The following is a 23,986-nucleotide window of genomic DNA, read 5'->3' on the forward strand; positions in this document are numbered from 1 at the left end:
CTCCCCCTTCTCTAACCTTTTCTGGCTTCAAAATACACTCTTATCTTCTTGAAGGATAAGGTTTATTATTTTTTTTAGAAAGTGTTCAGAATTGCTTGCTAGCCCTGGACCAGGGGAGCACGTCAGTGGCTTTTCTGAGATGGGGTATTATCTCCCCACTGGACTCCACCACTCCGTCCCCCACCCCACCCAGCCCCACCACAGCTCTTCCACCAGACTCTGTCCCAGGCCCCACTCCTACCCCCAGGGCTACCTCCTGATCCCTGTCCTGGGCTGGCCCTCGCCACTTCCCACCTCCGCCTTCCTCCCTCTCCTCACCCCCATGGGCCGGAGACCTTGTTAGCAGCTTTTGGTTCACCCTGGGTCTCTAGTCTCCAGGCGGCTGAGGTTGGTGGGGTAACTCCGGGGAAGGGAAGACAGCATCCGAGTCCCCCTGGGCGGCACCTCCGGAGCTGCCCAACCACCTGTGGTCCCTGTGCTGGAGGTGCACACATGGGGGCAGCTCCTCCAAAGGCATGACCATAGCCCACTCCCCCAGCACGGCCGGGGGCAGGGAGGTGACTTCCTCAAGGACCCCCAGTGAGCTGCTTCATCTCATGCCTCAGCAAGATCTAGCAATGTCACTGTGCTGCCAGCTCGCTTAATTTTTTAAAAAGTCCTTTCTGATTTTAAGGCTATTCAGTGAGCTGTATCATTATTGAAAAACTTAAATATTTAGTTAAACAAGGGGAAAAGTGGCCCCCTTACTCAACCACCCAAAGGTAATGTGTTGGTGATATTTGGCAAATTTCCTTCTAGATTCCCCCCAACATATACCCAGCTGTGTGTGTGTGTGTGTGTGTGTGTGTGTGTGTGTGTGTGTGTGTGTGTGTGTGTTTTCCTGGTGCCAGGTGTTTTAAGTCTTCACCAGGTTTCCACCAAATCCTGGTGGGTGGGTAGCAGTGATCCTACCTTTCCTGCTGCCCTGCACTTCTTCCTTGGGCCTCTCCATTGGCTGCTTATGGCTTATGGTCACCAAATGTAGAAGGATGAGGGTGGATCCAGCCTTGCTAATTCTCAAGATCAGGGGTCCCCAACCCCCAGGCCGTGGATCGGTAGTGGTCCGCGGCCTGTTAGGAGCCGGGCCACACAGCAGGAGGTGAGTGGCGGGCCAGCGAGCGAAGCTTCATCTGCCGCTCCCCATCGCTTGCGTTACCGCCTGAACCCTCGCTCACATTACCTCCTGAACCATCCCCCCCCACCGCACCCCCGTCGTGGAAAAATTGTCTTCCACAAAACCACTCCCTGGTGCCAGAAAGGTTGGGGCCGCTGCTCTAGATGACTTTCAGAAGCCCAGGAGAGAAGAGCCAAATCCTGCCCTCTGACATGTGACTGGCGAGTGGGCCAGGCAGGGCATCACTGGTGTCGGAGTGCCCCAGGGCTCTGGGCTAGATGCGATGATCCTGGCAGTGTGCCCTCTGGTGCTTCTGGCAGCTGCGTTTCTCATTCCACTCTCTGCGGATTTCCTGCTACTCAGTTGGGCTTGGCAGGTAGAGGGTGCAGAAGTGGCAATCCATTTTGACCTAGCTACCCATTTCTGCCTGTGTATTTTTATACTGACCGGAAGTGGACTGAAAACAAACACAAAGCCTTCTCAACTTGTCATGTTTTGAGTTGCATCTTCTTATCAATGGCATGTGCACCTGCCTCAGGCAAGGACGTGCTTTGTGTGAACTTCCCAGTCCTGGTGAACCTGGGAAGTCAGAGTTGCAGGATTGGAAGGGAATGTGAAAGTCAGTGAATCTGCCCCCAGCAATTCTCTTTCAGTGTTGTGTTACCTCTCGGACAGATGTAGTTACTCCATCCCGCTTAAACACCTCAGAGGACAGGGCCTCGACTCATTGTGAGGGTGTCCACTCATGTTTGAACGGGTAGTACTTCATACATTCGCGTCCATTATCTGTCTAGATGTACCTGCAAGGCAGATGAAGAAGGGCCTACAAATATACTGCCTTGTAGATGTTTTAAGTCAGGCTGGTTGCCTAAGCCTCTAGAGCTGGAAGGTGGAGGAAACAGGACTCAAAGCCAGGTCTTCTGACTCCCAGTCCGGCTCTTTCTCTCTTATCTGTTGTAGATAGAACATTCTTAGTTCTGCTGAGCTAAAGTTTCTTTCTCTGGAGCTTCCACGTGGTGTTGGTTCTCCTTTATGGAGCCATAGAAAATAAATCTTAGTTTCTCTTCCCAGTGCAGTCTGAAGTGTTTGAAGACAACTAGTGTGTTCCCCATGTCTCCTGGTTAGACACCTCCAGTGCCTTCAGCTATTCTTCTCTCATTCCCTTGTTGATTCAGAAAGAGTTTATTGGGTATCTGCTTTGTGTTAGGCGTAGGAGGTAGAGAGAGAATCTAGAGGGAGCCCCATTCTTTAAGGAGAGAGACAGTAAAAAGCGTAGTTCAGGCATAGTGCCCTCTTACTGCTGTGCCCAGCTCTGCAGGCCTCTCCAGAAAGCAAACTTCCTGCTGTCCACTGAGTGGGAGAGGGGCACCCACCTGGCTGCTGGGGAGACGGACAGGATCTGAGGGCCCCCCATTCAGCCCCAGGCCACAGCCCTGCTTTAAGGGGGTCCTCCTGGCCCTTCGGAGCCTTTGCATATTAGGGTGGTTCTTGGGCCCCTGCCCCCTCTGAGCACCCAGCACCTCAAGTTTCCACCCTCTAAGAAAGGCAGAAGTTTTTTGCTAAGTCGGCTTTCTAGCCTCTAAATTTGCACTGACCTCTTTTTCTCTCTTTGCTGTTGTCTTCTTCCCTGTTCTTTTTGCTCCTGTGGGTTCATACTTTTCTTTTTTAAACTCTTGTACTGTTATTTTAGTGGTTTTGGCGTATGTCCTCCGTGTTTAACTAGAAATTTCTCAGGCACTTTCATATGCTTGTACTGCTGCTGAGGCACGGCGTCTCCATTCTGTGTGTATATTCTTGCTGGATTTTTAAAAATTATTTTAATCTTAGAATAGATTCCTTTCACATAATTAAAATAATTTTTTAAAAGATACTTAAAGATTACATTGAAGTTTTCCTTTTATCTGGTTCCTCCATCCTATTCTCCCTCCTACCCCCTAGAGGTAACAACTTTAATTAGTCCTTATGCAGATAACACGCAAACATGAATAAGTATTTTTTATCTCTCTCTATTTTATGCAGAAGTTAGCATATCATGGCCTGTTGTGTATATCCCAGCAGTCTACCCACATCAGAGTGTAGGGGAGCTTCTTTGTCCTCCTTTACCACGCTCAGCCCTCCATCGTGCAGAAGGACTGCAGTTTACCTACCAAGGGACACTGCGTTCTTCTAGTCTTTGCTATGACAAATCATCTACAATGAATACCTTAGAATGTACGTAATCTTGCATGTGTCCAGGTGTATTGGAAAGATAGATTCCCTGAAGTGGAATTGGTGATGTTTTCAGGGATTGGTGTTTTGAGCCCCGGTTTTGGAACCTAGGTTTCTTGGTGTTGGTCTGGGACCGTTGTCTGGCTGGTGACTCATTCTAAAGCTTGACTTTGCCATCAGCGCTACCTGACATTGGATGTGCACGGGCTCAGAGTGGTTTGCCCTCTCCCTGCCACTTCCCATTGCTTCAGACCAGGGTGGCTGAAGGCACCAGTGGGGCCTCGTCCAAAGCACCAGAGAGGGCTTCTGAAGGTGCCGTCAGACCCAGGCTCTGCCGTGGGGTGGGGCTGACAGGTTCCACTGTGTCAGCTGCATGGGAGGGCTGCAGATTCCATTGCGTGGGCAACATTGGTCTCATGAATTCTCAGCCCTGGCTGCTGGAACTTTACACTTTTTTTCTACTGTAAGCTCTCAAAGGCAGGAAACAATGGTTGTCTTTTCACATTTGTCACCCTAAAGCATTTTTTCAAAGTAGCGATTAAGGTGCTCTGGCAAAGGTGTTCATAAAGCATCAGGGAGTTTGTGTCACTAGCAGCCTTATCCTCAACTTTGGAGCAAGAGAGGCCAGCTGTGAGCCTCCCGCATCACAACTGCTGGTGACGTAGAGGTCAGCACATGGCTGTCCCAGGTGGAGGCAGGCTCCAGGGAGGTTAAGCACCAGCCTGAGGTTTTGCAGCTCGTGGTGGCAGAGCGCGGATTTGGACTGACCTCTGAGCCTGGCCCTTTCTGCTCCAGCATTCTGCCTCTGGAGAACCAGCTAACTTTGTTCCAGTCTCTAGGAAGGGTTTGTGATGTAGCCTGGATACTGTCATAGTTAGGATGCCTTGTTCCCCTGGGCCCCACTCTTCCTCGTTACGACCCTCCTCCCACGCTGGTCGGTGAACGCCTTGCACCCGCCTCCCCGCCCCCCAGCCCTTCCCGGGTATTTGGTCTTTCTCAGACACCTGGCCTCTGCCTTTCCTCCTCACCACCACCCCTCCCTTCTAACTCCCTCTCCCCGCTCCCCACCCTGTGGGCACCACGCAACACAACAGTTAACTTTGCCAAAGCTCACTCTTTGCTGTTGCTGTTTATTCTTGCCAGTTGGCTGAACGTTTGAAAGAGCTTGAGATACTAACGAACACCCCCGATTCTAGGGAGGAAGTGAGGTTTCTTGATCTGCCCAGAGAGCTGCAGCTGAAACCACTGTTTGCCACAGGCTATCCGCTGAGCACCTCTGGGCTCTGAGGGGACGGCGGAGGTGGGCAGGGCCGAGGAGTCCTGCTCCGCTCCTCCGGGGGGTGGCGGTGCGCCCCTGAAGCAGGCCGTGCGAGCCGCTGGGGGTAAGGGCTGCGCGGGCCCCGGCGCGTGCTCTGAGCTCTGCCTGTTTTTGGTCTTCCAGTCCACAGCCGCCACAGCCCCAGGTCCCCGAGACTCCCTGGGCAGATGAGGGCGGCTCCGTTTATCACCTGACCGATGAAGACTTTGACCAGTTTGTGAAGGAACACTCCTCTGTGCTCGTCCTGTTCCACGCCCCATGTGAGTGGAACCTTGCTCCTCTCTGCCACAGCCTCCCTCCCTCGGGCGCTGCAGGGCGGGCGCCGCTCTGAGCCTTTAGATATTACCTAGGACGGCAATCATCCCTCAACTTGCAGGTGGGGAAACTGAGGCCCCAAGAGGGCCCGAATCTTGCCCAGTAGTTGAAAGGGCACAGGGAGGCCAGGGCTGGAGACTCAGACACCGCAGCATCTAGAACAGCTTCTTTCTGCTTCAGCTGGCGTCCGTCACAGCCTGAAGCAGCCTTGGTGGATCAAGGAAGGAAAACATGTGAATGCTGTAAAATGTGTTTGCAGTATTGGCTGAAAAGCCCTGTAGCTCAGGAGTTTTCTAGGCCAGTGTCCTCCCCGTTCCCGCGGAGAATGGAAAATTGATTGTAATTCGTTTCTGAGAGGGAGAAGGCTGCTTCTGGAAAGGTGAGCAAGGGGATGACAGCCCCTGGGCACAGAGTTCCAGGGAGCAGCTCCTGGGGAAGGTGGGCCCATCCTGATGGGTGAAGAAGGTGGGTCCCCAGCACCCTGGGACAGAGTGCATGTGTGGGGGGTACTCCTCTCTCATAGCTTCTTGCCAGCTCTTGGGCCCAGTGATGGTGGGTAAGAGGGAAAAAAAGCAAAAAGAACTACTTCATGGATCAGTGTCATAATTGCCCAGTCCACAGAGGCATCTGTAGTGAGAGAATACTTTATTAATCATCTTTGTCGTAGAGATCCTCACGCTATTCATTGTGTATTGCCTTACGGTGGCAAAGTGGCTGCCCGCAGGGTCATCTCTTTTTATCTTACCCACAGTGCTGCAAAGCGAATATGATTAGCCCCACTTTACAGACAAGGAGACTATTGCACGGAGAAATGGCACTGCTCTGTGAGCCCTGTACTGCTGAGCCCTGGCCTTCCCGTCTTCCGCTTCCCCTGTCGTATCACATGGGTTTGGTTAATCAGGAATTGTTCATGTACAGACCGCTACTGGGGATTTCCCCAAGTCCTCCTTTCTTGTAAGTGCCAAATTCTTAAGAGAATCCAAAGGAAAATTATTTTTGGCCTTTCTTCTTCTGAATTTCTAGAAAAATGACCCCAAAAAACCTAAAAAAAAAACCCCCCAAAACACGAAGTTTCAAAGGGTCTCCTAATTAGGGGCAATGACAGAGAGGGCCTTAGGAGCACATCACGCCCAGCCCTGCAGGGGCTCCGTGAGGGCATCCCTGTGGTTGAAGGTACCTGATGAATGCCCGCCGGGCAGCACTGCGGTGTGCTCTCCCTGCTGCGGTGTGCTCTCCCTGCTGCGGTGTGCTCTCCCTGCTGCGGTGTGCTCTCCCTGCTGCGGTGTGCTCTCCCTGCTGAGGTGTGCTCTCCCTGCTGCGGTGTGCTCTCCCTGCTGCGGTGTGCTCTCCCTGCTGCGGTGTGCTCTCCCTGCTGAGGTGTGCTCTCCCTGCTGCGGTGTGCTCTCCCTGCTGCGGTGTGCTCTCCCTGCTGAGGTGTGCTCTCCCTGCTGAGGTGTGCTCTCCCTGCTGCGGTGTGCTCTCCCTGCTGAGGTGTGCTCTCCCTGCTGCGGTGTGCTCTCCCTGCTGCGGTGTGCTCTCCCTGCTGCGGTGTGCTCTCCCTGCTGCGGTGTGCTCTCCCGGCCAGTCTCAGAGTTGCTGACGGAAGCAAGTCTTGCAGGGAGTCATGCTGCATCCAGGGCTGAACTCACCCTGCCTGCGTCCCTGTCCCAGCAGTAGAAGCAGACACCAGCTCACTGTTTTCAGTTCCCCCCTGGGAACTTCCCCCGCTGTGTGTCAGTCCTTCCAGTCTGTGTCGAGAGAGCCGTCTGGCTCCTGGAAGAGCACAGAGTGGTTTGAGCAGTGCTTTGTGGCTTATGCATCACAGCACGAAGAGTACGTATCCCCTTTGATGAATCCTAACAACATGTACCTGATAGATTGGAATTGTTTAATAATTGTTTATTAAGCCCTTTCTTTATAGAACCCTGGTTGCAGACCCGCAAAAATTTTGGTCTGTGTTCTTTCTTGTACTCTTAGGTTGTAAGCAATCCATTGTAGTACCTGATGCTTGCAGGGTCTGGGCCCCAGAGCCTGGCTATAAATTTTTCCCTGCCCCCCCCCCCCCCTTATAATGCACCCTCCTCGCTCTCTGAACCAGAATGATCATCACTCCCCCAATCCAAGTCACCTCTGGGTATAGAGTAAGGGCTTAATGAATGAGAAAACGAACAAATGAGGTTGTTGAGAGCTAAATTAGAGAATGAGAACTAGAAACCAGATGGCAGCTTTTGTTTTCCCCGTTAGTCATTGTTAATGAGTACACTACCCTTGTTGAGAGGGTTCCGACTCAAATTTAGCAAATGGAAATATCTGAGGCTTCTGCTGGTGGGTGTCTGCCTGTTAGGGACCCTGCATTCTCTGATGAGGTGTCTGTCAGCCCCCCGGCTTTGCCTGTGTGTGTGTGTGTATGTGTGTGTGTGTGTGTGTGTATGTATGTATTTCTGCTGGACTGGCAGAGTGAGAGGGGATCTGGGCAAAAGCCCGAGGTGAAGCTCCCTGAAGAACTGCCTGTTTAAGTTCCCATCCGATGGGAGTGGCTCTGCATTAACTAATCTCTCTACACAGTCCTCCTCCTTCATCTAGGAGCGTGGGCTTTAGAAGGGATGGACTGTACATGGTTTAGAGAGGAATCTGAGCCCAGGAGGGGTGAACTGACAGCAGGGCCCTCTTAGCTGCCTAGCTGGGCATCTCGTGCCGGAGTGCTCCCGAGAACCCACACTGACCAGGAAGCCACTTTTGTGGTGTTTGAGGGACCTAGAGAAAAGGACAAATGTCAGGAGGCCAGAGACTGGCAGTGCCGGCTCATGTTTCCCAAGCGAATAAAATGTGAATTCCGGAAATTACAGTGTTACAGGTGCCGATCCCAGACCAAATAGGGAGTGGTTAAGAAACAGACCATTTTGGAGACCCAGGAAAACAAGTTGGGATCTATCAACATAGAAGACCATAGATTCTACTAAGGATTGCCACATGTGCTTGGTTTGTTTCTTGGGATAGGATTGCTAAGTTGATGAATTAGTGTGTCTTTCTTTTATCAAAAATGAATGAGTTGTTGTTTTCCTAAGTGCAGTAGGGAGAACAGGGCAGGATGAGGCCACCATGAGGGGACCATCCCCTTGGTGCTCTGTGACTGTGAGTCTGGCCTGGTTCTGTCTAGAGAGTGGTACTTGTTTTTTTATAAGCAGTTTTGTTGAAACTATAAAAAACAAGGCAAACTTTCAAATCTGCAAGGGTTAGAGTTGGAAAAAGGAAGCTAGTTAAAATATCGAACAATTGTATTAAGATTTTAAAAGATCCCCACAGACTGAAATAGTGGAGCTCAAACTAAAAAGCTGAATTTATCTTGATGACTTCCTGATAATTAAAAAGGAGTGCGTGTATGTTTTATAAAGGCAAAATATAGGAAAATACAGAGAAGAGGATTAACATTATTCCTGATACAGACTCCCAGGAAGAGCCATGGTCTCTCTTTGCAGTGTGATTTCTGTACAGAGGAAATGCTCACTGTTCGTTTCTTTCCGGGTCCCACTTGCCTGGAACCTTCTTCGGGTGCCTTCGGAGGAGCCGCACTCCTCGGTTCTTGGCAGGAAAGGCACCTGGGCCGCTGGTTGCTGCATATTAGTAAACATCTCCGTTGGCCCCCTGCTTCTTTACCCTCCCTTCCAGCTTTCCTGCTGCTTGAATTCCCATCTCAGCCTTTCCTCCCTTCCCCTCCCAGCTGGAGTCCCTTAGAAACCCCACATAGATTCTTCTGCAGCCTGTACTCCTGGTGCCTGAGTTGTCATTGAACCAATAAGCTCAGCCCCCCAGCACAGTGCGGGGCCCTCCACGTACGTACGTGAGCTCCAGTCCCGACCCCACTCACACCAAGGGAGCAGGGGGAGCCAAGATTCGCAAGCAGGTGTGCCCTCCAGAGCCCACTGCCCGGGATCCTGGGCCTCCTGGGAAGGACAGTGTGATGCGAGCAATGGCCTCCTGCAGGGGCGTGAGCACCATGCGGTGCGAGGGCAGAGCCCGGGCCCCTCTGCCATCCATCTGACCCTCCGCGCGGGGCCCTGAGTGGATGGGGGAGGCCGCAGCACCAGGCCTGGCCCCCTGATCCCACAGAGCACTAAGCGGTGTCCAAAGAGGGCGAGGCAGCAGGACACCAGCGGCCACCGCCCCATGGTGGCTTTTGTGTCTTTCCGCAGCATTCTGAACGAGAAGAGTCACTGTACGTTGTTACTCGTCTTCTCTTGTCACTGTCCGTTTTGCTGCAGTAATGTCTACCTGCTCCTCCCTCTCCGTGTACCTGCAGCCCTGCGTTAGGCCCGGAAGGACATGATGCTGTAATGACCCCCCCTGAGTGAGTGTCACTTACATGGGGAGGTAGAAGGGACAAAGTGGGGCTCCCAGGAAGGGGGACCCTGAGGAGCAGCCTGTCTCTCCCATGCGGGTGCTGACGGGGCAGACAGGGGCCTAAGAAGAAGCTGCTGGGGCACCAGGGCACCCCTGCTGCCCCTTCCCCAGGCCTACGGCGGCCCGTCCACAGCTCTGCCCCTTTCCTTGGCAATGGGCCGCCTGGGATGAGATGTTTCCTTTGCCGTAACTCTCAGCAGCAGGTGTGTGGGAGGCCGCGGGGCCTGGCCTGCCTTCCAGGGCTGGGCTACCTCTCTGGATTCGGCAGCAGGTCCCTGTCAGACTCCAGAATTTCTGCTTCTTACGTCATTTATGTCTTACTCCCAAGTAATATGTGATCTCTATAGAAAATGTAGACGGTACAGAGAAATATAAATGATTAAGGAAAAAAACTACCTATAATCCCATAGGTAGGAACCACTTTCCATTTTTTGTCATCATTCTTTCTAGTCGCATTTTCTTTTATTTTTCCCTTGTTTGTTTTTTTTTTAAATAAATTTATTTATTTATTTATTTATTTATTTATTTATTTATTTATTTATTTATGACTGTGTTGGGTCTTCGTTTCTGTGCGAGGGCTTTCTCTAGTTGTGGCGAGTGGGGGCCACTCTTCATCGCGGTGCGTGGGCCTCTCACTGTCGCGGCCTCTCTTGTTGCGGAGCACAGGCTCCAGACGCGCAGGCTCAGTAGTTGTGGCTCACGGGCCTAGTTGCTCCGCGGCATGTGGGATCTTCCCAGACCCCACGGCTCGCCCGTGTCCCCTGCATTAGCAGGCAGATTCTCAACCACTGCGCCACCAGGGAAGCCCTTTCCCTCATTTTTAACTTTTATTGTTTTAAATTACCGTAAAGTTAAGTTGATTTGTTTTCCTAACATATGTAGATTTGTGTAACCATCTTGCTGTAAAACTCCTTTGTGCTACCACTTTTAATTTTTAATTACACAAATAATTTAAGAACAATGTTAACAACATTCCTGTATCAGCTGTCTACATTGCTGCTAAAAAGGGCAAAGGGGCAACTTGTCCACAGCTCCCTGGCTTCCAGGGGAGGTGAGCATCTTTTCATGTGGTAATCAGCCTTCCATGTTTCTTCTGTGAACCAACTGTTCATTCCCTTTGCCCATTTTTCTACTGGGTTGTCTTTTTCTTCTTGACCTAGAGCTCCATACTTACGGATATTAATCTTTATCTATTTTCTGTGTTCAGATGTTCTCTGTTAGTCTGTTGCTTACTTTAACTTTCTTTATGCTGCCTTTCAGTGTACAAAAGCATTACATTTTCGGGACTTCCCTGGCGGTCCAGTGGTTGAGACTTCACCTTCCAACGCAGGGGTGTGCGGGTTCAAGCCCTGGTCGGGGAGCTAAGATCCCATGTGCCTCGTGGCCAAAAAACCAAAAACATAAAACCGAAACAATATTGTAACAAATTCAATAAAGACTTTAAAAATGGACCACATCAAAAAAAAAAAAAACTTTAAAAAAAAAAAAAAGAGCACTACATTTTTGCAGTCAAACAAAAGCTAGAATGTTTATTGAGCACTTGTTGTGGATCAGGCATTGTTGGAAGCACTTTCCATATATTAACTCATTTAATCTTCACAGCAAATCCTGTGAAGTGGATATCGTGATTATCCCCATTTTACAGGTTAGGAAAGGGAGGCACCAAGAGGTTGAGAAGGTTGCGAAAGGTCACATAGCCAAAAAGGTAGAGCCAGGATTAAAACCCAAGTTCTAGAGGCCACAGCCTCATCACCAAGCCCTCTGCGAGGCTGCCTTTTCCCATCCTGACATCCGGGATATAAAAGTAGTGCCCTGCATTTTGTGATAATATTTTTGTTTTTCTCATTTTGTTTAATTCATCTGGATTTTTCATTTGTTTGTTGTGCCACGTGGGAGGAAGGGATTTCATTTTATTCGTTAAGTTCTTTTTTCCGTGCTTTTTCCTTTACGTTTTTCTTAACATTATCTTGTAAGTATTTTCTTATGTTATTAAAAATGCTTATTTGTACGTACTTTTTGTGGTCACATAATATTCCATTATATAATGGCACCATAAATTACCTAACCAGCACCATAATGTTGAAGGTTTGAGTTGTTTACTGTATTTCCCCACTATAAATCAGGCCGCAGAGAGCATTTTCATGCATAAATATTTGTCCACATGTCAGATTATTTCCTTAGGATAGAAGCCTGGAAGAAAAAATTTTAAAGCTTGTTATCTCCATTTTACACTAACGTAAAGGAAGAAAAAAAATCCCAACTTTCTCTTTGTGCAAGAAGAGGGCTGCGTGGTAGATGAGGCATTCATCAGTGTGTGTCTGCCCCAGAGTGTCTGAGTGTCTACAAGTCCGCTTTGGTGCGTATACAGCGGGAAGCCTCGAAAGAGCCCCGAGGTTTCTGGGGGGCCCATCACGATGTTACAGCATCATTGTTTCTGCTAGCATCTGTAGGAGCCCCACCTCCCTGGCACGCCCAAGCCAAGGTCCAGGCAAGGCAGCAGGAATGTGGGTAGGAAAATCCAGGCTCCTCTTGAGAACCAGGTACTAGGGAGCTTTCCAGAGTAATCTGGTCTCCTGGAAAATTCTGGTTCCAGGAGTCAGGAGAGTCTCCATAGCTGGCCTGCAATAAAATCATAGGTGTAACTGAAGTTAACGGAATCCAGAGGAATCTGAAGGTTTGGGATTGACGGGAGGCCAACATTCCCACAGCCAGAAAAGACTGTGGTCAAGGAACTGACGGGCAGCCTCTTTGCCAGGTCATGAAAGTCAGTGTAAGTGTACTTACACAGCTGATAAAAACCCAACAAGGAAGTTTGGCAGTAAAACTTAATGGCCCATCAAATCACAATCAGGACAGTAAAACGCAGTGGGCTAGAGTCCTGCTCCTGCTTCTGACCATCCTCCTTTGGCTCTCCTGCAGCCCACATTGCCAGGACAGCCTGAAGGCCAGGCCCGGAGGCTGGGGTCAAGGCAGTCACTGCTCGTGAGCCACAGTTCCCCAGGACAGGCGGGTGCCAGCGAGGGAGACGCTTGCTCCGCCAGACCTCTCTCCTCCTTGGGGCCTGGCTGGTCTCCTCGTCATAAACTCTGTTTACAGAGGTTTATTGCTTAGCATTAGTATCTTGTCTAGGGAGCAGAGGGAATTGATGTTAGTAGTGAAAACCGTAACGCTATCAAGAGAACTCTTGGGAATGTATGGGTAACTTCAGAACAACATCCAGAGATGTTGGAGATTTCCAAAGATGTTTTCCAGACCTAGTAAGGAGCAGGGGAAGTGTATAAATGGTGGTGTGGAGAGGAGGGTATGCACATAGTAACTGGCTTGGCTGCTAGTTTTACTAAGTAGAGGTGTTTAGTTAAACTAGCAACTATTTGGTGTGACTTTTGCCCCAAAAGGATTTAGTTCAGTTAAACCTTGTGTGCACAGGTATAACCTGAACAACACAGCCATGAGGTTCATTCATTCACAAAGTGTGTGGGATGCCATCCTCAGTACCAGGGATGAGGTGGTGAGTGAGACGGACATCCAAGCCTTTAGAGAGCTTACATCCACTTGGGGGATTGGAAGTTTCAAGTAAGCAGATTACTCCAGCTGTTTTGAGTACAGTCAAGAAAATAAGCAGGCTATTGGAAGTGAGTGTGATGGGTTGAGGCTTCTTGGGGTTAGGTGGTCAGGTGGTCAGGGAATTTCTCTGAAGAAGTGAAATTTGAACTAAAGCCGGCATGATGTGAAGTGATAAGCCACGCAGAGACCTGAGGGAAGATCGTGTTCCAGGCAAACAGCCCAATAAGAGCCATGGGGGTAGAAATGAGCTTGGTGAGATAGGAAAGCAGAAAGAGGCCACAGGCTGCAGAGTAGAGGACAGGAGGGAGATGGCCTGAGTTGAGGTTGGAGGGTAGGAAAGTCCGATGGTGTGGGACTTGTGGCTGTGAGAAGGAGTTTGGATTTCGATCCACTTGTGATGGGAGCCATTGGAAAGTTTTGACCAAGGGAATTTGATATGATTTATGATTTGAAAAGATGCCCTGGCCGCCCCTAAATACCAAGAGACAGCAATATAATAGTCACAGGGTACTACAAAATGAAATGCCATAGGAGGATATGAATAAGATGTCTTTTGTGAGTAGAAGAGAAATAGGTGGTTCGGTGGGGCTGGAGTGAACTGGAGACTCAAGGGCCAGAGCCCAGGTGGACACTCTGCGTGGAGAGGTCTCATCTATCACGGCAGGGGCTGTGATGAAGTGAGCTGGGTGCTGGGGGACAGAACTTCAGGGAAAAGGTCAGCTCATGTGGTCACAGCTCCAGCCAGAAGATCCACCTTCTAATCCCATCTTGTTTAACGGTGGCCCTGGGATCCCCAGTTTATCACACTATCTCCCAGAGCCGTCATTTCTGATGATCCCTGCCCTGTGTCTCGTGGGGCTGCTGAGATAGTGTGTTGAAGGCCAGTGCAGAGAGCGAGCGCTTTAATTACTTGGCAGAGTCCTGGGAGATGGGGCCAGAGGTTCAGGAGAGAGCTGTGAGTACACGCCAAAGAATCTGGCGCCTCCTGGCATGTCCTCCAGCCACCCATCCTGTGTCCAGAGCAGACATCGTGGGTCGATCACAGCTCTTCTTCCCAGTGAGCCAATTCTCTGTCTTAAGAGTCCATCTCTGGCCCGCCACTGATAGAAGCTGGCAGGTGATGTGGAGTCTATTTGCTTCCCCAGCGGGCAGTTGCATCAAAGGGCTGAGCCTGGCAAAGGTATGAAGGTGAACTCTCTCATCTTCAGGGGTCCTTCCTCATTGACTGGGACATTTTGGAAAGAAACAGTGGTTTTCTATGAGTGGCTTTGTCTTTTTTTGTCTTCTTTCCCCCCACTCCCACCCAGTCCCACCACCCACCTTGACCGTGGGGCCTGCTAGCACTGGCCTGACAGCACCAGTCATAACCTGGTAGAGGAGAGGCTGGTCAGGGGAACATCCCCTTCCTGCCCCTCCCGCCTGCCATGGAGACCACTTGGGGCCTGAAGCCCGGGTCTCCTGAGGCCTGCCCGGGCGTCCTCCCTTGTGCTCTGCTGGGCTGAGTGGCTCTCACTCAGGCCGCTCACTTCCTACTCTCCGGGGGAGACCGAACTCTTGGGTGACAGACCCTCCATCAGCAGGAGAGCCTCTGAGCTTCCTTTTCTCCGTGTCTCTTCACGCAGGGTGAGCTCCCTGTGCCCCTGTCAGGGGAGGTCAGCCTGGGAGCGGGAGAATGGGGAGGTCACCTCGGGGCAGGGTGCAGGGAGCGGTCAGCCTGGAGGCAGGCCTGGGGGGGGGTTCCTTTGAGAGTTGTAGAGCCTCCTGACTGTAAGCCCCAAAGAGTGATTTATTCTTTTTATTTTAGTGAAAATCAAAAAAAAAAAAAGCTTAAGTCTTAATATATGTCATGTTAAGTCAGTAGAATCCTCCTTAGGGTATCCGATTTACTCCAGACATGCGGATCTTCGTGGAAGGATACCTGAGCCTGGACACCTGTGGGGACAGCTTGTTGTTGTTCTACGGCCCCCCGCCGGGAAAGTGACTGCCTCGCAGTCAGCCCTTCGTTGCCTTGGCCTCTTAACCAGGGGTCTATGAGCCGGTCAGGGCATTCGGAGCCCTCTGAAGTTATTCATAAGTATGGAACATATATGCATCAGTACAGGAGGAGTGGGGGAGAAGCTTAAATTCTCAACACTGTCAGTGACCCAGAAAAGCCCAGCGTCTGCCCCGAGCTGAGGAAGATGCTCTCCCTTTGGCTGTTGTGGGCGGCTGCTGCCTGCAGGGAGAGAGGCCCGCTGCGAGTCCCGAGCTGGACCGTGGTCTGTGTGCTTTCCATCTGGGGCACGGCTCAGTGAAATAGAAACAGCACTGCGTGCTCTACATGCTTCAGGTACATCCTGTTAAATGGGCTTTTGTGGTCACTCTCGAGACTCTGCATAGAATCTGTGTATAAGGTTGGTTCTGTGGGGAAATCACATTTTCAGTTCCAAACAAACAATTTACCAAAACAAAACAAAAAATGCTTTTGTAACTCAGTTGTTTAGAAAGTGCAAATGGGTTGTGATAACACTAAGTGTTCATTTCTGGAAAATAATGTTCTTACGTTTTAATATCATGATGACTTTGATACCTGTATGGTTCATGGGGGTCCCAAGTGGGCTCTAGTCAGGCCATGAGCCCACAGGTGTCCCTCCCCCTTGCTTGGGCCCATTTGAGAAGGACCAACATGTTGGTACGGCTGAGAATTGTAGCCACTCCCTGGGCTGGATTCCATCAGTGAGTTTCCTCCACCGAGTCATCTCATGGCTCCCCCAGAGCACTCTGTCCAGAGGAGGGCTTGACAACACTGGCCTGGGTTTTCTGTTATCAGCGTGTGTGTGTGTGTTGAGGGGGGCAGTTAGGGTAGCCACTGTGGGACCCTCTGTCCCTGGGAGGAACAAGTTGAGAATGGACTAAGGAAGTTGGAACAGGCAGGAATGGAACGGACCTGTTTGTGTCTCAGTGCCATGTGGAGCTGAGCTCTGCAGGAATGACCTTGGAGGAGAGAGGAACTTTTGTCCCAGCGAAGTGCTCAGATGGAGGCAGGAAAGCTGTTTACATGGCTCAGTGGCTCCTGGAGGGTGTGGGAGGTCTTCTCTGATAATACTGGTATGTGTCTGTCTGTCTGCCTTCCTTCCTTTGTTTCTTTCTCTTTTTGGTCCAGATTCTTTTTTTTTTAATTAAAGTGTAGTTGATTTACAATATTATATTAGTTTCAGGTATACAACATAGTGATTCAATATTTTTATAGATTGTACTCCACTTAAAGCTATTACAAAACAATGGCTATATTTCCCTGTGCTGTGTCCTTTTTGCTTATTTATTATATACATAGTAGTTTGTATCTCTTCATCCCATACCCCTGTCTTGCTCCTTCCCCCTTCGCTCTCCCCACTGGTAACCACCAGTTTGTGCTCTATATCTGTGAGTCTGTTACTGTTTTGTTATATATATTTGCTTGTTTTATTCTTTTGGGTTCCACATGTAAGTGATAACATAGAGTATTTGTCTCTGTCTGACTTATTTCACTAAGCTTAATACCCTCTAGGTCCATCCACATTGTTACAAATGGCAGAATTTTATTATTTTTTATGACGGGGTAATATACCATTGTATATGTGTATCTATCTTCTTCATCCATTCATCTGTTCATGGACACTTAGGTTGCTTCTGTATCTTGGCAATTGTAAATAATGCTTCTATGAACATTGGGGTGTATGTATCCTTTCAAATTAGTGTTTTTGTTTCTTTCAAATATATACCCAGGAGTGGAATTTCTGGGTCATATGGTAATTCTATTTTAGTTTTTTGAGGAACCTCCATACTGTTTTCCATAGTGGCTGCACCAATTTACATTCCCACCAACAGTGTACCAGGTTTCCCTTTTCTCCACATCCTTGTCAACATTTGTTATTTGTAGACTTTGATGAGAGCCATTCTGAAAGGTGTGAGGTGATAACTCATTGTGGTTTTGATTTGCATTTCTCTGATGATTAGCGATGTCTTTGGGAAAATGTCTGTTCAGGTCTTTTGCCCATTTTTTAATCAGGTTGTTTTTTTGTTAGGGGTTTTTTTGGGGTTTTTTTGTTTTTTTGGGGGGTTTTTTTTTGATATTGAGTTGTATGAACTGTTTATGTATTTTGGATATTAACCCCTTGCCAGTCATATCATTTGCAAATATTTTCTCCCATTCAGTAGGATTTCTTCTCATTTTGTCAGTGGTTTCCTTTACTGTACAAAGCTTTTAATTTTACTTAGGTCCCATTTGATTATTTTTGCTTTTGTTTCTTTTGCCTTAGGAGACAGATCCAAACAAATTTTGCTACAATTTGTCAGTGTTCTGCTTGTGTTCGCTTCTAGGAGTTTTACAGTTTCAGGTTTTACATTTAGGTCTTGAATCTGTTTTGAGTTTATTTTCATATATGGTGTGAGAAAATGTAATTTTAATTTCATTCTTTTACATTTAGCTGTTCAGTTTTCCCTGCACCAGTGCTTGAAGAGACTATCTTTTCTTCTATGTATATTTTGCCTCCTTTGTCATAGATTAATTGACCGTAAGTGTGTGGGTTTATTTCTGGGATCTCTATTCTGTTCCATTGATCCATTGTGTCTGTTTTTGTGCCAGTACCATACTGTTTTGATTACTGTAGCTTTGTAGTATAGTCTGAAGTCAGAGAGAGTGATACCTCCAGCTGCTTTGTTCTTTTTTTCTCAAGATTACTATGGCAATTCAGGGTCTTTTGTGGTTCTGTATAAATTTTATGATTATTTATTCTAGCTCTGTGAAAAGTGTCATGGGTATTTTGAATAGGGAGTGTATTAAATCTGTATAGATTGCTTTGGGTAGTATGGACTTTTTTTTTTTTTTATCTTTGGCTGCATTGAGTCTTCGTTGTTGTGCACAGCCTTTCTCTAGTTGCGGCGAGTGGAGGCTACTCTTCATTGCGGTGAGGAGGGCTTCTCATTGCGGTGGCTTCTCTTGTTGTGGAGCACGGGCTCTAGGCGCACAGGCTTCAGTAGTTGTGGCGCGCAGGCTCAGTAGTTGTGGTTCACGGGCTCTAGAGTGTAGGTTCAGTAGTTGTGGCGCACGGGCTTAGTTGCTCCATGGCATGTGGGATCTTCCGGGACCAGGACTCGAACCCATGGCCCCTACGTCGGCAGGCAGATTCTTAACCTCTGCGCCACCAGGAAAGTCCCAGTGTGGACATTTTAACAATATTAATTCTTCCAATCCATGAGCACAGGTTATCTTTCCATTTCTCTGTATCATCTTCAGTTTCCTTTATCATTGTTTTATAGTTTTCAGAATATAGGTCTTTCACCTCCTTTGTTAAGTTTATTCCTAGGTATTTTTTCCTTTTTGATGCAGTTTTTAAACAGGATTTTTTTCTTGCTTTCTTTTTCTAAGAATTCATTATTAGTGTAAAGAAAACAACAGATTTCTGTATATTAAGCTTCTATCCTGCAACTTTACTGAATTCATTTATTAGTTCTAATAGTTTTTTGGTGGAGGTGTTAGTGTTTTCTATATATAGTATCATGTCATCTGAAAATAGTGACAATTTTATTTCCTTTCCAATTTGTATGCGATGCCTTTTATTTCTTTTTCTTGTCTGATTGCTGCGGCTAGGACTTTCAATACTATGTTGAATGAAAAGGGCAAGAGTGGGCATCCTTGTCTTGTTCCTGATTTTAGAAGAAAGGCTTTCAGGGCTTCCCTGGTGGTGCAGTGGTTAAGAATCCACCTGCCAAGGCAGGGGACACAGGTTCAAGCCCTGGCCCAGGAAGATCCCACATACCGCGGAGCAGCTAAGCCCGTGCGCCACAACTACTGAGCCTGAGCTCTAGAGCCCTCAAGCCACAACTACTGAGCCCACGTGCCACAGCTACTGAAGCCTGCGCGCCTAGAGCCCATGCTGTGCAACAAGAGAAGCCACGACAGTGAGAAGCCCGTGCACTGCAACGAAGCGTAGCCCCCACTCACTGCAACTAGAGAAGGCCTGCGCACAGCAACAAAGACCCAACACAGCCAAAAATAAATAAATAAATAAATAAATTTATAGAAGAAAGGCTTTCAGCATTTCACCATTGAATATGTTAGCTGTGAGTTTGTCATGAATGACCTTTATTATGTTGAGCTGTGTTCCCTCTGTACCAACTTTGATGAGAGTTTTTGTCATGAATGTATGTTGAATTTTGTCAAATGCTTTTTCTACATCTATTGAGATGATCATGTGATTTTTATCCTTCCTTCTGTTAATGTGTTATATCATGTTGATTGATTTGCGGATAATGAACCATCCTTGCATCCCTGGAATAAATCCCACTTGATCATGGTGTATGATTCTATTACAAATTCAACTTCACTACTAGCGATCAGTCTGTTCAGATTGCCTATTTCTTCCTGATTCAGTCTTGGAAGGTTGTATGTTTCTAGAAATTTGTCCATTTCTTCTAGGTTGTCCAATTTGTTGGTATACGACTGTAGTATTCTCTTACGATTTTTTGTATCTCTGATATCGGTTGTTATTTCTCCTCTCTCATTTATTTGGGTCCTCTTTTTTCCTTGATGAGCCTGGCTAAAGGTTTATCAATTCTGTTTATCTTTGCAAAAAACCAGCTCTTGGTTTCATTGATCTTTTGTATTGTTTTCTTGGTCTCTGTTTTATTTATTTCCTCTCTGATCTTTATTATTTCCTTCATTCTGCTGACCTTGGGGTTTGCTTGTTCTTTTTCTAACTCCTTTAGATGGTAGATTAGGTTGTTTATTTGAGATTTTTCTTATTTCTTGAAGAAGACCTGTATCACTATAAACCTACCTCTTAGCTGCATCCCATAGATTTTGGAAAGTTGTGTTTCCATTGTCATTTGTCTCGAGTTATTTTCTGATATCCTCTTTGATTTCTTCATTGACCTGTTGGTTTTTTAGTAGCATGTTGCTTGGTCTCCACGTGTCTTCCTTTCTTGTCTTTCTTTTTCCCAATAATCAGTAGTAGAATTGTGATGCTCTAAGCTCCCAAGCAGTAGCACACCCCATGAGAAGGCCAAGTCACATGTCCGCCATCCATTTAGCCTTGTCTGTGCCCCCCTACCCCCCACTCCGAGCCAGGTTTCCCTTTAGAGTCATCTCCAGCCTGAGCCAGTCTGGTCCTACTCGCCTCACAGCCCCTTCAGCATAGATGCCAGAGAGTACTCTTTCTACTAAAATGAAAGCAATTTACAAATGTCCTGTCATCACCGACACAAAGTGCTTGCTTCCTTTTTAATGTATCAAATGTCATTATTCATAACATATTACTGCATTCAAGTGTTGTAAGGAGAGGAGGGCAAAGCAGTCTTTATCCCAAGAAAATACCATTTATTTGGGAATGACAAGTCAGATCACTGTGCCTGTCATATCATACCTCTTCCCTTATTGGGACAATTGGAACTTGATGTTTTCCCATACTCTTGCTTATGCGAATTCTTATTCCCAGTTCAAGGCCCCGAATCCCTTCTGCCCTGGAGAAGATGATAGTGGTGACAGTAGCATGGTGCTGGGAAGCACACGCTGCCAGTGGCTGTGGCCTCCAACCAGATTGCTTGGGTTTTCAGCCCAGCTCTGTGACCTGTGGCTGTGTATGTAGACTTGGGCAGTCATCCACCCTCTCAGTGCCTCAGTTTTCTCATCTGTAAAATGGAGATAATGTAGTTCATACCCTGTAGGGCTGTTGTGAGGCTATAAAGCACTTAGAGCCATGCCTGGCACACAGGACCTATATGCATATCACCAGTATTGTTGATGTAATTATTTCATTTTTGCCTCTTGTGCCCCTCCCACACTCCCACCCCCAGTGGATCAGGCAAAAGATTTCTTTTCTCTGAGCTGGTGCTGTTCTTCTTTTCTCCTGGGTACCCCTGGTATCTGGGACTAGGACCCAGCTCTCTTCTGGAGGCAGGGGACATCCCTGGAGCCTCTGTGCCATGGACCTGGTTTCTCTTGATTTCTTCCTGCAGGGTGTGGACACTGTAAGAAAATGAAACCAGAGTTTGAGAATGCAGCAGAAGTCCTCCACAGAGAAGCAGATGTAAGCTTCCTTTCCTTAGCTCCTCCACCGCTGTCTCCTGAAGAGTCAGTGATAGGAATCATTACAGTGACTTTCCCCTGCAAGCTCTTTAGCAGCTCTCCTGGTCCCTGGAGGCCTGCGGGACTTCTGTGTCCCTGAGTAGATGTGTCTTAGTCAGACAGCTGGGGCCCCTACCAGGGATGGAGGGGTGCAGGGAGATTAGGGTCACATTCCCATACCCTTCCAGGTGACCTCTGCCAGGTCATGGCTCTGGGGTGAAGCCCCAAGTTTCTCCCTCTTTTCTGTGGGAGCCTGCCGATTGGGAACAGCCACAGTCTACACAGCCTGGTTGGTGGGGGAGATTAAAAGTCATCATCTCAGCCCACAAATGAGAATGATGGACATGCCTGTGTCCAGTTGTTCTCAGGATGTATGAAGTTCCCGCCCTGTGAGGTTTCGGCAGGCCCTTGGTGGGTTGGGGGCTGGCGTCTGGGCTCCTCTTCTGCCAGCACCGCATCTGAGGCTGTCGTGCATGGTTGGCCTCTCCCCCGTCCCAGAGCTCTGGTGTCCTTGCAGCTGTTGATGCCACCGTCAACAAGGCCCTGGCAGAAAGATTCCACATCTCCGAGTTTCCTACACTCAAGTATTTTAAGAATGGAGAGAAGTATGCAGTGCCCGCGCTCAGAACAAAGAAGAGCTTTATTGAGTGGATACAAAAGTAAGTCTGATGGTCTTGATAGCACATCTTGGTCCCTGGCTGTCGGCCACTGGAGAGGGCCTTGAGGAGACGAAGTAAACCTTAGGAGCCGCTGACCTTGGCTCAGGGCCTGAGAGCCAAGACAGCTATGTATTCCCAATCCTGACGCCACCTCTGGTGTGTTGATCACGTGTACTCATCCAGCAGGTCACGGGTAGCCTTTCTGGGTGCAGTTTCATCAGCTCCAGTAAACCGTGTGTTTCTGTTTTTAGGACTCCTTCCCCAGTGTCCTGGCCCCAGGTTTCATCGTCTACATTTTATTCCATTCCCTTTGAGTGAACGAAGGAAACACACAGCTCTTCACATCCAGAGCTGGACTCACAGGGGCCCAAGTCTGGGCCTTCAGTAGTGTCCACAGTGCAGGCTGTGGTGGTTTGGGGTTGAAAGTAAAGGTTTGAAGAGCTCCCTCAGCCTGGGTATTAGTTTGCTAGGGCTGCCACAACAGGGAACACAGAGCCGGTGGCTTAACAGCTGAAGTTTATTTTTTTCACAATTCTGGAGACCAGAAGTCCAAGATAAGATGTCAGGAGGGTTGCTTTCTCTGAGACCTCTCCATGTCCATCTTCTCCCTGTGTTTTCACACGGTCTTCCCTCAGTGTCTGTGTCCTAATCTCCTCTTCTTAAAAGGACACCAGTGAGGTTGGGTTAGGGTCTTCCCTAATGACCTAATTTTAACTTAATTACCTCTCTAAAGACCCTGTCTCCAAATACAGTCACATTCTAGGGTAGTTGGCATTAGGACTTCAACATGTGAATTTGGGGCAGGGGACACAGTTCAGCCCACGACAGCCTGCAAGTCCAGAGAACACGAGGAGCCTTGCAATTGCTCATCCAAGGACCGTGGAACCCACAGTTCTTAGCATTTCCCCCTCCTGTGAGGGGACTAACTGGGCCACCACACAGGTGCTTTCTCCTGTCCACACCCCTCCCCCGAGACACACACAGACACACACACACACACACACACACACACACACACACGCTTGCATCCACACATAACTTGAATATTTGAGAATACTGCCTTATTTCAGCACTGGGGGGGAACATGAAGTAAAAGAAGACATACTCAGCCTTTGCAGAGGCCCCTGGTACATGGTAATGATGTCCACGTGAGAACCAAGACTTTAGGGTCACAAAGTGACGTGAGAACTGTACAAAATGGCAGCATCCAGAAGGAGTCACTTTGTTAGGACATCGGTCCTCAAACCTGGGTGGACGTAAGCGTTACAGGTGTTGAGGTGCTTCTCAAAGTGCAGATGCTAGGACTGCTGTCCCTGAAGCTTTGATTCAGGAGGTGTGAATGAAACCCTCAGCCATGGGGTTTTGAGAAACGCCAGCTTATGGAATGGAATGAACCACCAGGTTCAGGAGAGGCCCGGGCAAGAGGTGAGTGGGCTGGCCAGGTCCAGGTCTCAGCTTCCTGCTGGTCACTGGGGGTAGGTTCTAAGAGTAGCCAGGCCTTGTCTTAGGAACCAGAACGGAGTAGTGGTTCATCTCCAAGAGGGACGAGGTGCTCTCTCCTCCGGGCCTTTGGTGCAGGAGGCAGGTTGCTCTTCACACCTGCCTCTCTGGCCTCGCTCTGGTGCCAGTGCTGGTTTACTGGGAAGGACTGAGTGGGGTGGGGCCTCAGGTGAGGTCCCTGGTGCGTGCACTGTGGTTAGAGAGCTGGGGGAACCAGAGCATTAATCGTTGCTAATCCCCTCTCCGGAAGCCTGGGCACAAATAGCGAGCACGGAGGGTCTCTGTCCATCCCGTCCATAGTCACCACTGCTGAGCGTCTGAAAAGCACTAGGGTAAGAGCATGGACTTTGGAGTCTAAGAGCCCTGCACTCAGATCGTGACCCCAAGCCATTTACTTGACCCTGCTAAGCCCCGGTTTCCCATCTGTGAAGTGGAGACAATACTTTTCCCATAGACTTGTCCAAAGGATTAAATTGGATTATTGTGCTTTAGCACAGTGCATGGTGTGTGGAAATACTCAAAGAGAGGAAGCTGTGTTTATTACTGATTCCAGCTCTCATGCGGCGCTGTAACTGACAGCACCGCCCCCTAAGTGCTAGAACCTTCCCAGCCTTTGCAGCGTGCTTTGAGAGCTGTTGCCCCATTTCATACTCAGATCCTGCTGAGGCCAGAGTTTTTCTTCCTATCTCCTTGGTGAAGAAACTTAGGTTTAGAGAGGTGAAGGGCCTTGCCTGGGGACAAATAGTGGTTCTTTGGGGAGCTCGGAAGGACTTCTCCAGGCAGAGCAT

General features: G+C 48.6%; 1 protein-coding gene across 1 annotated transcript in view; it reads left to right on the forward strand.

Moving 5' to 3' along the window:
* PDIA5 (protein disulfide isomerase family A member 5) overlaps positions 1-23,986 on the forward strand; it is a 91,340-nt gene that overhangs the window by 54,519 nt on the left and 12,835 nt on the right. Inside the window, exons 11-13 of the mRNA XM_082393053.1 lie at positions 4,803-4,939; positions 20,931-21,001; positions 21,538-21,698. Of these exons, the coding sequence (XP_082249179.1) occupies positions 4,803-4,939; positions 20,931-21,001; positions 21,538-21,698 (369 nt within the window). The remainder of the gene's footprint in view (positions 1-4,802; positions 4,940-20,930; positions 21,002-21,537; positions 21,699-23,986) is intronic.

This window comes from Balaenoptera borealis (assembly GCF_965194805.1).
Source record: "Balaenoptera borealis genome assembly, chromosome: 5".
Lineage (NCBI taxonomy): Eukaryota > Metazoa > Chordata > Mammalia > Artiodactyla > Balaenopteridae > Balaenoptera > Balaenoptera borealis.